Here is a 14,227-nt window from a genome sequence, read left to right as displayed (position 1 = left end):
CCATTTGTTTACCCTGTCTGAAGCATCTGTTTTTTATGATCTACCAGGGAGTGAAGGAGCTTATGTAAACAACTTAGAAAAACTTTTTATTTATGCGTTTATGTAACAAATGATCCTTTAAAAGGCATTCTGTTGAGTGCCTGATTATTTTTGTGAAAATTTAAAAATTTGAAGATTTTACAAAAAATTCTCAATATTACTGTTGCAGCTATGAACTTGAATTTTAGATTTTCAATGAGTACAGTATCGTTTTCATTTTTGGTAAAAATTAATAATAAACCTTAATATGTTGCTATGTCATAATTATTTTCAGAAGCAAAAACTTTAAAAAATTTATTAAAAATAATATATAAAAATGTGACATTAAATATTCTGAAAGACTATGCTGTTCTTTACTAACAGAAAAAATTCAATGAAAAACATTTGTTTATTTTTGTACTACTTGCTTTTAAAGTTGAGGTGTAAAAATGGCTGAAAAGCCACCTTCCTCAAGAAGTGGATTTTTTTTTAAAGAAAGCAATAAATCATGATCACAGTATATTTGTGTAATAAGTTTAAAAAAAAATCTATAAAAATAAAAAATAGCTGCAATTTAAGAGTTCAATAATGGAGATAGGCTCAATCACAAGTGTGAAAGCTACATGTCCTGTGCACTCACTGGCTATCATGTTTGCTGCCACCCAGTGGTGTAACCAGTGTGAGGCAGGTGGCACATGTACCATGGGTGCTGTTCTGTTTTTATGGTTAAAAAATGCAAAAATTCCAATTCCGTGTGTGTGTGTGCCTGTGGTATTCATTGCTGTCATATTGATGTTTTGCCATGCTTTTGCGTTTCGCTAATTTGTGATTCCAGTGTGTGTTTATTTTGCGGCTCAATATAGTTGTGTTACTGTTACAGTCATAACACAATTTTTTTTTTCTTTCCCCATTCTTTTTTTTTTTTTTCTATTCCAGAAAGTCTTACCATGAAATGAATATTACCAAAAAAAAAGAAGCTGAGAGGAGCAGAAGGCAGGAAGAAAAGGAAAATGCAAGAAGAAGAGCTAAAAAGTCAAGTGGCTTTATGATGTCATTTTTTGAAAAGCAAGTAGCTGGTACTTCATCAGCAATAAATGCATCAGATATGAGTGTTGACCAATCCACCAATATATCAGAAGGAGAATTAAATGTCTTTCAAGAACCAGAAATAATAGTAGTAGAGGCATGTGATGCAAGAAAGCAAGCTTATGTAGCATCAGCAAAAAAAAAAAAAAAAACATTTCACACATCCATTCCCTCTGAGTTTGTCCAGCTTCTCCTTGAATTTATTTAAGCTATCAAACTTCCACAATGACAGATGGAACTTTGTTCAGCAATCAACTACCCGCCGGCTAAAGGCAAATTTCTGCACATCTATTCTACAACTGTCTTTCCTCAATTTGAATTTATGCCCCCTCAGGTTTGTAATCCGAACAAGAGGAAGAATCCCATCAGAATTGGGCCTGCTCAACCCATTCAAGGCCTTATACACCTCAAACAGATCGCCTTGCAGGTGCCTAGTCTCCAGGTGCTGCAACTTGCAGAACTTAAGCCTATCTTGGTAAAAGGACCCGTTTGTTCCCCTTGCCGATCTTGTTGCACTTCTCTGTACTCGCTCAAGCAACTCTAAATCCTTATTAAAATAAGGGCTCCAGACCTGTATGCAATACCCAAGGTATGGCCTGCCCATTGCCTTATACAAAGCGATAATCATCTCCTTTTCCCTACTAGCACAATTCCTGTATATCATTGACAATACCCCATGACCTACTCTGGCTGCTTGTCTGCACTGCTCAGAAAACTTCATATCTGTCCACACAATTACTCCTGGGTCTTTTTCATTTTCTATCACCCTAAGTGTAGTACCGCAGGAATGGTACATTTCTCTGGGGTTACTTCTACCCATATGCAGTGCTTTGCATTTGTCAATGTTAAACTTCAGTTGCCACTTCTCAGCATATCTGCTCAAATTTTCAAGATCCTGTTGCAGTAGCACTGCAACAGGATCTGTTGAAGTGCTATGCCATTACTGTCATTAACAACCCTGACCCTGACAATCTTTGTATCATTTGCATACTTGGACATTAAGCCTGATATACCTTCATCAATATCAATGATAAATATGCAAAACAACAGTGTGCCCAACACCAAACGCTGGAGACTCCACTAATAATATGAGTCTAGGAAGAGCAGCATCCATTGATTACCACTCTGTCTTCTCCCACTCAACTACCCATTCACCCATTGTAGCAACTTGCCCTTAATACCATATTGCTCCAATTTGTACAGTAGTCTTCCATGAGCAACAGTATCAAAAGTTTTCCTGAAATCCAAGTATATGATATCAAAATTATTTTTATCATCCAGTTCCTTTGTAATCACATCATAGTATTCAATCAAATTTGTCAAATAAGACTTTCCCTTAACAAGCCCATGCTGTGTCTGAACTATTACTGCAGTCTTGTCTAGATGATCCTGCAATGATTCTTTAACCAGCAACTCCATTATTTTTCCAGGAACAGAAGTTAAATTAACAGGTCTGTAATTACTCGTGTCACCCTTTGATCCCTCTCTGTGAATTGGGGATACATTTGCACATCTCCAGTAGGTGGGGACTTCCCCCGAGTCAAGGAATGCTCTTATAGTTATGGCTAAGGGTTTGCTTGCTTCCTTTGCTGCCTCGTTTAATATAACTGGATAGATCCCATCCACCCCAGGTGCCTTTCTTATGTTTAACTTCAACAATTTATCCTTCACTTTGCTCTCATTTAGTACAAAATCATTAAGCTTCCTGTTAGAGTTTAGTAAGCTTCTGTCCTCCACTTCCCTACAGAATTCCTTATGTGTGAATGTAGATGCAAAATATTCATTCAGTTTGTCAGCTATATGAGCAGGATCAACAGTCGACCCATCCGTATCAAGTGGACCAATCTGACTCATCCCTTTCCTTCTAAAGTTTATAAAAGTAAAGATGTCCTTGCTGTTTTTCTTAGCATCCTTTACCAAAGATTTCTTCTAACCTGTCTTTCAAGAGGCCAGAAGGTATTGAAACTTTATTTATTCTCTTCATCAGACATGAGTGTTGATAACCCACCAGTATCAGGAGAATTAAGTATCTTTCAAGAGACCAGAAGGTACTGAAATTTTGAGCGGTGAAGAGTAGAAAAAAACAGCACAGACCATACCAGATGCAATTCAGTATCATGTTGTAGGCTTCTTGGAGTTTGATAAGACATTAAAGAGTCATTTTATCAGATGCACTGACAAAAGAAATGATCAGATTGGGTTTGAAGCATTTTCAAAATAGTGAAGGGCCTTTTATTCCCACACAAAATCAATCAATGAATAAAAGAGTTTAAAAGAAAGTTGGGAAATGGACATGGAGAAGAAGTTTTCTGGTCCTGGTTTGTTTATTCTTCAGGAAAAAAGGGAGCCTTTTATTTTTGTTGTTTGCTATTTTCTCAAACTGACAATCAATCTTCATTGGAGCAGGAAAATGGGTTCAATTAGTGGAAAGCACCAGAAAGGTTTAGCACCCAAGAAAATGCAAAAATCATTGATATTATTTCACCCAATGGAAGAAAGGGAAAAAAATCTTTCAGAGAACAGAGGAATCATTAACTTAGAGCTTCAAGCCCAAATTACAACAGAAAAACAAAGATGGCAAGATGTTATCCACAGAATTTTCCATTGCATAAAATTTATAGCAACTCAGAACCTTGCATCACATGGCAACAAGAAATCCCTTAGATAGGAAGAGGAAAGCAGTATTGGAAATTTTCTTGGATACTAAAGTTGTTGGAAAACTTTGATCCTCTCATGAAAGAACATCTAAATAATGTAAAAAAAGCACCCTGGAACAACATCATATTTATCTCTTTTAGTGCAGAATGAATTTATTCAGCTGACGCTTCCACTGTTTGCCAGAAATTGTTACAGAGCATCCATAAAGCCAAATATTCTGGGGGTCATGTTTGATTCTATTCCAGATCAGGCACGTCAAGAGCAAATGGCACAAACAGTTTTTTATGTTGATACTGATTTCAGACGAAAACAATTCATTTAAGAGGCTTTCCTTGAATTTAACCAATTAAAACAAAAGGATGCTGAAAGCACTGTAAAAGTGATTTTGGAACAATTGGAAAAAGACAAAATGCCATTTGAAGACTGTCAGTCTCAGTGCTATGACAATGCTGCAGTTATGGATGTTTATAAAAGTGTACAACAGAAAATTATTGAAAAAAATAGCAAAGCTAATTTTGTGAACTGTGATAAGCATTCTCTCAATTTGGCTAGAGTGCATGCTGCCTCCCATGATGGTGACTTTCTTTGGTGCAATTGAGTCACTTTATTTATTCTTTTCACATTCTTCTCTCCGTTGGCAAAAGCTGAAAGATACCAATAGTTGTCAAATCTGAGTCTGAAACTCGATAGAGTTCTAGAATAGAGGCTGTGAAGCCAGTTCATGAATACTTTGATAGTGGAATAGTTTCATGAATAGTGGAATTCTTGCAAAGCACGATTGATGATCAAAATGAGACTGCTGATACAAAAGGTGATGCAAAGCAGGTGCTGAATCGAATTTTGACTTTTGATTTTTTGGCTTTGCTTGGATTTTGGCACAAAATTCTTGTTCGGATTGATCATGTTCAAAATCGACTCCAAAATCATACCATGAACTTTCATGATGCTGCTTATGATTTAAAAGCCCTTCAATATTATTTTTCGAGCAATCGAGAATCAATTGAAGCAGGGCTGAAACTATGTGATGGGATATTCAAGTAGAAAATACGCTCCAGAAAGAAGAAACAAATGCCCAGTGAAAAGCCAAGGACTTAGGGCTCATTTCAAAAGAAGAAATGATGAGAATAATGAAAGGAACTATTGATCGCCTCCATAATGAAATGGAAGGAAGATTTGTCCATCTCCATGACCTGGATTCAAAATTTGGATTTCTTTTAGATGTTAACGGATTATTGCTTAACTCAAATGAAAGCAGCAGTAATCATGGCTTAAATATCTTTAAGAAAAGTTGGCTCAACCCTGGACAGTTTTATAGCAATGATATTGACAGTTTTCAAATTTATGAAGAAATCCTGAATTGTAAGATGCTTCTGAAAAGCTGTGCAAATGTTCAGTTTCAAAAGCTGATGAACTCCAAGTTTATTGTTCAGTATGGAGATGAAAATGTTTTCCAAACTTAAGCGTTGCTGTTCCAATAATGCTCACTATTGCAATTTCAATTTCCAGCTGTGAGTAATCTTTCAGCAAGTTAAAATTGATCTATCACATTTGAGAGCTTCAATGAGGCAAGAGAGACTTTTCTGATTTAGTCTTGATCAGCATTGAACGTCAAGAAATTGAAATATTACAAATTTTGATGATATTATTGATCAGTTTACATCAGCTAAAGTTAGAAAAATCCATTTTTAGTACGAAGGTCCAAATAATTTTTTCTAAATACCAGTAACAATTTTATATATATGCACTGGTAGTTTTTGCAATTTCTAAATGAAATGGCATTGACAAAGTGAAAAATAAGTACACGGTTATAGTTATAAAAATATATTAGTAACAATATAAATTTCATTTTGTTTTTTGTTTGTGTATTTTGTTTTTATTATTTTGTAACCAGTATTATAACGAGTAACCAGTTTGAGTATCAATATAGAATTTTAAAGAATAGTTTTCAAGGGACACTATTTTTTTATTTGCCCTGAGTGCCATCAACCCTAGTTGTGCCTCTGATGCCACCTGTGATTTTAATGTGCAAAATTCAAAAATAATGGGCATGAGTCATTTGAGACTAGGAACAGTAGACACATTTTAGGGATTTCTTCTCAATGGCTTAATTATCTAATTCTTTGACTAGTCCTTCCTTAAAATTATTCATACTACTCACTTGTCAAAGGCAAATTTCTGCACATTTATGATGCAACCATCTTTCCTGAATTTGAATTTATGCCCCCACATGTGTGCAGTCTGAGTACCAGGAAGGATTCCATTTATTAGCTTAATCAATCCATTCAAAGCCATAAACATCTCAATCAATCACCTCATGGGTGCCAAGACACCAGAAAAAACAACCTTTTGTGCTCTTGCTAATCTTGTTTGCTCTTCTCTGCATCCCTTCCAACTGATCCATATCCTTCCACAATTCAGTGTACCAGACCTATATGCAATTCTCAAGATGTGGTCCAACCAATGCCTTATACAATAGGATAATCATATCCCTACTGGCAAAGTTTCTGACAAAACCAGACGAGCCTGGCAGCCTGTCTGCACTGCTAAGGGAACTTCATGCCTCACTGCATGATTACCACAGGTCTTTTTCATTCTCCACTACCCTGAGTGTGGCAGGGTAGTGGAGTTACATCTTTAAGTAAATCTCTTGACAGTAGTCACATCTTTAAGTAAATTCCATATCAGTATAGTGTATCACTACCACTCAGTGATTCTTTTAGCTGCAGATTCTTAATGCACAGAGTCATTTCTGATAATCAGATCAAGAGTATTTGCTTTCTCTTGTTGCCTATCTAAAATGTTGTGTTAGAAACAGTCACATTGAATAAATCCACTAACTTCCTGATACCACTTTGATCATCATTAGAGATGACACCATTATCTACAGGATGAAATATGTTGCTAATATCTTTAAACGAAATGGCATCATTAAAAGTCCAACCACTAATTTTTTTTTTTTAAAAATAGACCCTGCTGATTCAGTTGTCCTCAATTAGTGAACATATCTGATTTGTGAATAACATATAAAGTTCAAATGGATAGATAAGCATTGTATGGGAAGGGGGATTTCCAATTAAACACATCACAAAAGCTGTGCAGCTGTTTCTATGCAGGAATTGAAATAAGCTAAAAATTGTATACATATCTGTATTATATACTTCCACATTTGGGGACATTTTGATGATGTCATTTGTTTAAAAAGACATTAACTACATAAAACAACCTGTGGATAAATGGTACTATCTGTAACATGAGCTACACCTAAACTTTAATGATTGATTTTTGCTCACCATCATGAGAGAGACAAATGTCTCTAATTGCAGAAATGTGCAATTTTAAAATTATTTCAATTCCTGCAGAGATATAATCCCACAACTTTTATTACTATTCTTTCATTATTATGAAAATTATACAAAATAAAAATAATTTTATTTAATTATATAAAATCTATATTTTACAATAATTACAATTTTATGTGGTTCTTCATTATGTTGTTCCATACATAAAGCTGAACTACTAAGGTTCCACTGAAATTTTATTTAAAACAAAGGTTTTTCCAGATTTAAAAAAAAAAAAAAATGGATACAACTGTTCTACTGAGTCATAATATTGATAAAATAAACCAAATGCAATCTGTGTAAATTATGATTTTATGGTATAAATGTTTAAAACTTTGCCGCTTCAACAATCAAAAGTGACAAAAACTACTGAATATTACAGCATTCAATATTCAGTTACAGCATTCAATATTCAATTACAGCATTCAATCTTAGAAGCACTGAAAGGTCAACTAAAATTTGATAAGTTAAACGGCAAGTATAAATCCTAACTTGTATAGGCTTATAGGCTTAGGTCAGAAAGACACGAATTAATGAAAACATATTTACAATTTATTACATGTATATTTTTTTGCAAATATATATAGTGTAGTTTGCCTTTTAAAACCTAAGAAATTGTTACCTTCATCTGATGAAAACAGTTCATGGATTCATCAGGAGTTATGTTTTTGGGTTTACTTTTAAGTTACTGAAGAATTCAAGATGGCTGTTTCCTGTAGAAAATACACTTTCATATTGAAACACTGTTTACAGTTAAAAAATATATATAGTACCAAGTATACAACAAGGAATGGATCAGTTACATAATCAAAGTCTCTCGTGTACACAAAGCATCAATATCACGATCATCACCTATCTAGAAGTTTTGGCTTTGTTCGGGTTTATCCCTTTTACATAAGGGGCTACTGGTTACACTTACTAATTTTTTTTACAATTTACTGAACAGTATAATAAAATGGCATGATGTAAAATTTTAAAAGAAAGAGCACAAATAGAAAATTAAAAAAAGCATGAATGAATTATATTGCCAGAATACACAATAGTTAAGATTTTTTTTTTGCACAAGAATAACCAAGTATTTCTTTACGTCTTTCTTTCCCCCTCCCCCGCCCAAAAAGTACTAATGGAACAATACTTACTCCTGCTATTTCAGCAACATCATCTAATGTTATATTATCATTTCCTTTTAATCTGTATGTACTCTGCAGAAGAGTAATGGCTTTTCTGAGGTCACCCTCTGATGCCTTAACCAAACCTTCCAATATCTTAAACGAAAATAAATTCAACACATAAATAAATCATACAATTTTATAATCTATTAATAATTTATGTATGAGTATGCATATAATACTTCAGTTAAACGACCTAGCTAGCATCTTCACATTTCACAAAAGTGAGTGAACAATCGAGTTCCAAACACTGACAATATGACAATAATGAAAATTTATTGGTGAGCCACACAAAACATTCCAATTAATCCTGAACATCGTTCTTCTGAAATCCCTTTCTCCAAAATTTCTCTGGAACAAATGTTTGTTTGTTATTTGGTTTTTAGGAGCATTAGTAACTAAGGACATATTGCTCCGGGATATGTGGTGGTCATTCCCTGACCTTTCCGTATCCTCCGTATTTGGTGGTGACGGGCTCAAACCCTGGTCTAATCAAGAAGCGTGTGCTACACACTGCTGCTCCTTCCCACCTGGCTACGGAGGCACCCTGGAACAAATGAAGGTTACAAGATACAGGAAAGTTATGTGTCTGATTTTTTTTTTTTTTTTTGTTAAAAACCAAATTATTTTGTCATGTAGATAATGATGGCTTGACATAGCTAGCAGCTGTCCAATAGACAACAAATTTTTACCAAAAACATGAAAGAGCTAGTACTATTTAACACATGAAACAAAGTATGGGCATTCAGTACCCCCCAGCAACCTCCTCACTTTCAATTTCAAAAAGCTAGAGATTAGGCAATTTTAGGCAGGAGGAAAGCATATATATTTTTTTTAAATCCAGAGAGTTAAATTTCACAACATACACATTTCATGTTAAGATAAACAACCATAAAAATGGGTACAAACATAGTATGATTTCAAATATTAGCTTACATAGAAATTTTCTCTGTGGATTTCTGTTTGGATTATTTTTTACATACCAAACTGATCCAAAATGTGAAAGAGCTTGTGAAGAGAAGCACTAATGGGATGTATTAACTCCAGGAGAGCTGGAGTCAATTATGTTGTCCACATCATGTTAAAGTGTAAGTCTATACCTAATTGAACTGCTCCAAGAAATTTATATTCCAACCTTGCTAACAGGGTTTTCCTTAATCCAATGCCAAATTTACAAACCTAACCGTGTGGAGCACTAAAGCTCTAATACCAAAGTTGACAGATCAGATACTTGGCAATCAGCTTCAGCATTATGCAACAGATTAACAATTACCAACCTATTGACAGTTCATCTGCTATATTCAATGTTTTCCAAGCCCAAAATGAAATTACAGTAATATAACATAAAGACAGCCTTTCAGTCTAAATGTACATGACCTAATACATCTGCTGCAGTACACCTTTCAAATAAAAGTAACTATGCTGAATTTCCTGCAGTTACTGCTACCTTGTTTAGTCCTTGCACCTGCATACAAACTCAGATCCTCAAGAGCCCAGTCAATGCAGGAGTTCCAGGAAGCCTTGTATGGACTCCTCTTTACTGCCATGCTGATTCCATTATGTAAGGTAAGGGATAAATGTATGCATTTATGAAGATATTAATGACTATCTAGCAATCACTAAAAAGAGTACATTGTGTGAACAGGTAAATCATAACCTTAAATTGTATTTGCATATTTAGAAAAATATGAATAGGACCACAGAATACACACTGTGATGATGATGTACTCCCTGAAGAACTAAACTGAACTAAACAAATGGAGTTGGGATTTATTGGCACAAATGCTACTATGAAAAAAATGCAGTTATTACTGTGAAGTGATACAGAACAGATTTAAAAGCGGGTACATATAGGTTTATCATCTGAAACTAAATGGATACGAATTTCATGTTAAAATTTACAGAGGCCCGTAAATAACAATCAACACTAAATTCACATTTATAACATACTCATATGTTTGTAAAAAGGATGAAATATTTATGTTGCACAGCCAAACAGTACCTCACGCACATGAAACAAACCACAAATAAGCGCTAACTCCCCTAAACAACCTGTTAAGGAATAGGAGATGCTGTAGATGAAGATGCAGAACAACATCTACAACATTTACTAGACATAACTGTAAATGACTATCATCATCAGTAAAGATGAGTGATGTAATATCATTACCATGATTTATGGTAATGTTATGGAAAAAGCTCAACCTCTGTAGCCAATATTGGCTGCAGAAGTTGGAAGTGAAAGTTAAAATTTAGCAAGGAATCCAAAAGAGTTCTCTCACTGCACACTGAACAAAACGTATGAAGATATGCAGTGTCAAATATGTTTTACATGAACAATATGAACATTTTAACTCTATAAATTCAAGTTTAATAGATGTTAAGCACGAAAATGATTAATTCTGATATAAATCAATATATCTGCAGCCATTGTCAATCCACAGGATGGAGGCCACCTCAACAAGTAAATTTGAGGGAATGGACCATAATCTGCCATGCTGGTCCAGTGCGGATTGGCAGATCAACCCGTATTTAGTAGTCAGTGGCTTGAACCCCAGCCTACTTAAAGAGTGCATACTCCCACTCCTGACCACTCAACTATGGAGGTCTTAATTCTGATATATATTGTTATTATTATTAATATTATTATAATTATTGTTATTAGCTACATGGTGCAAGGAAACCTGCGGCTTATGCTGCACCAGTCAAAGGCGCCTCCGTAGCCAGGTGGGCAGGAGCAGCAGTGCATAGCACACGTTTCTTGATTAGACCAGGGTTCGAGCTCGTGAGCCACCAAATACGGAGGATGCGGAAAGGTCAGGGAATGACCACCGCATATCCCGGAGCAATATGGCCTTAGTTGCTAATGCTCCTAAAAACCAAAATAACAACAATAATAACATAACAGCACCAGTCAAAAAAAAAAAAAAAAATTCCCTGGGTTACCCTGAGAGAGAGAGAGAGAGAGAGAGAGAGAGAGAGAGAGAGTCAAAAGTAAAAGGAATCACCAAGAAAGAGAAGAATTATGATATATATACAGGGTGTTTCAGTTAAACGTTTCGGAACTTCTAAGAGGGGTAGGGTACATCCTGACAACTCGAAATCATATAGCAATGTGGGGTCGGAAATGCTTTCCTGAAGCGGTGTTGTACACAGAAGCACCATAAAGAAAAGAGACCGTAAGTGAGAAATCGTTTTAATAATACATGAAAAGAAGCAAAAGGTACATGGATTAAAGTAAGTGTTCGAAGTTTCTTCCACGGGCTATAATGCACGCCTCACATCTCCGACGCATGGACATCCGAACATTCTGGAATACTCCAGGCGAATTTCGAATTTCTTGAACAAGAACGCCAAGTTAGTAGGATGGATGATTACACGAACGCAGAGTTAGCCGATATGCATTTGGCGAACGGGGCTGCAAATTGTAGTGGGCCAGCCGCACAGCGTTTGTACGCGGAACGATATCCGACGAGGCATATTCCCAGTCATAATTTCTTTGCAAGACTGCACCAGAGGTTAGCTGAGAGAGGTTCATTTGAAAGAGCTGACAGGGACAGGGTAAGAACAGCACGGACTCCAGCCGTCGAACAGAATGTGCTGCAGCATGCACAGGGGAATCCAAGAACGAGTACACAAAGTCTAGCAAACGCAGTCGGGGTTTCCCATTGCAGCGTCTGGAGGATTCTCCGAGAACAAGACATGCATCCGTTTCACGTGCAGCGTGTCCAGACACAGCAACCGGAGGATTATGCACCTCGTATTGCTTTCGCACAGTGGTACCTTGGAAAATGTGCTACAAATCCCCTTTTTCCTGCTGAAGTGTTGTTTTCCGATGAGGCATCCTTCACAAGGGAAGGAATTTTCAACACGCATAACGACCATATCTGGGCGGTGGAGAACCCGCATGCAATACGACGTCGTGCAGCACAGATTCGATTTTCGGTCAATGTATGGGCCGGTATTATGGGAGATCACCTCATCGGACCTTACCTGTTACCGTGTCGTCTAACCGGACCTATCTACTTGATCTTTCTGCAGCAAGTATTGCCACAACTTTTGAGAGATGAACAGATTTCTGCATCGACGCAACAGACAATGTGGTTCCAACACGATGGAGCCCCTGCCCATTATAGCGGAGATGTTCGTAACTACCTGGATGTCACATTTGGTCAACAGTGGATCGGACGTGGTGGTCCCGTGCGTTGGCCTGCTCGGTCACCCGACCTATCATGTCTTGATTTTTATTTCTGGGGTCATATGAAATCGCTAGTTTATGACACCCCTGTTGACAATGCTGCGGAGCTGGTTGCAAGAATCGCAGTAGCTGCCGAAGAAATTCGAAATTCGCCTGGAGTATTCCAGAATGTTCGGATGTCCATGTGTCGGAGATGTGAGGCGTGCATTGTAGCCCGGGGAAGAAACTTTGAACACTTACTTTAATCCATGTACCTTTTGCTTCTTTTCATGTATTATTAAAACGATTTCTCACTTACGGTCTCTTTTCTTTATGGTGCTTCTGTGTACAACACCCTTCAGGAAAGCATTTCCGACCCCACATTGCTATATGATTTCGAGTTGTCAGGATGTACCCTACCCCTCTTAGAAGTTCTGAAACGTTTAACTGAAACACCCTGTATATATATATATATATATAATCATTGTTGTTGGAGTGGGGATTATTGCCGCAAGGACTAATATAGCCAAAATGAACCTGTTACTGCATAGTACAAAACAGATTTAAAACTTGGTATGGCAGTTTATCATTTTTATATAAATGAAAAACTGCTAAGTTGGTATCATTTCCAATAAAGTGACTTACTTGTAATGACTCTTGTAGGGTAGTGATTGGAAATATGCAATTCTGGTATTGAAAAGCATATTTGATAAGAATATGCCTTAAATAAGTATGGAGTAGCAATGTAAGCAGTGTAGGAGATCCTACCAGCAGTAAAAACAGACATGTTAACTGACTACATCTAATGGTGTTCTGACCAGTACAATCTATTGTACCTGTTTAACCAAAAGCTGGATTTCCAAAGTTGTGGATCTGCCTTTATTCAAAAGAGCTTAACAAACGTTTGGGCAGACATATTTGGATCCACTGTTCAATGCCTATCCATCATATGATTTGTTTTAAATCAGTAAAAGGTTGTTATTTTGTTTTTTAGGAGCATTAGCAACTAAGGCCATATTGCTCCGGGGATATGCGGTTGTCATTCCCTGACCTTTCCACATCCTCTGTATTTGGTGGCTCACGGGCTCGAACCCCGGTCTAATCAAGAAGCGTGTGCTACGCACTGCTGCTCCTGCCCACCTGGCTATGGAGGCGCCATCAGTAAAAGGAATCTAAATGGAGTTTATGTCAGAAGGTGGTAGAGTGGTTTGCTGCCTGATCTGTGCATTTATTTCTCTGTATTCCAGCATAACTGGAATCAAACAAAAATTTACAGTCTGTTTATTTTGAAATATCAAAGATCTAATCTGTTTCAATAGCAGATGAAAATTTTGTGAATTACTTTTCAGGCTATTCACTGCACTTAAATATTCTATACAGATTTGGTCTGTGAGTTGGAAAAACCTTGGAGAAGTTAAAGCTATAACTGCACACGGTATACATACCACAGCTCCCACAATGTATCAGATTTGAGCCACCTGTATATAACTGAAGTGTTTAGCCATAGGCTGAGGCTTGGCCTGCATGCAACTGTTGTATGTTTTGATTTGCTATGGAGTGGTCCCTGGGAGTGTTCACAAGGAGGTGTACATTGTCCATGAAGACTGTACCGTTCAAGGTTTAGGCCTAAATGGATATAGTAATAGTAATAATAGTGGCATGTGATGCAAAAAAGCAAGCGTATGAGCTTATGCAGCATCAGCCAAAAAAAAAATTCGCACAACCATTTCCTCTAAATGTTTGTCCAATTCCTCCTTAAATTTATTTAATCTATCAACTTC

General features: G+C 36.5%; 1 protein-coding gene across 3 annotated transcripts in view; it reads right to left on the bottom strand.

The window, feature by feature from the left end:
- The window catches only part of LOC150080840 (replication factor C subunit 4), a 190,867-nt gene that overhangs the window by 49,508 nt on the left and 127,132 nt on the right, over positions 1 to 14,227 (bottom strand). For all 3 annotated transcript variants that reach the window (XM_090382140.1, XM_090382141.1, XM_090382142.1), the window contains exon 9: positions 8,240 to 8,365. In XM_090382140.1, the coding sequence (XP_090238266.1) occupies positions 8,240 to 8,365 (126 nt within the window). The remainder of the gene's footprint in view (positions 1 to 8,239; positions 8,366 to 14,227) is intronic.

This window comes from Mastigoproctus giganteus, chromosome 9 (assembly GCF_048544385.1).
Source record: "Mastigoproctus giganteus isolate SK-2022 chromosome 9, ASM4854438v1, whole genome shotgun sequence".
Lineage (NCBI taxonomy): Eukaryota > Metazoa > Arthropoda > Arachnida > Uropygi > Thelyphonidae > Mastigoproctus > Mastigoproctus giganteus.
The sequence above is the reverse complement of the archived record's forward strand: the minus strand, read 5'-3'. Positions and strand labels throughout refer to the sequence as shown.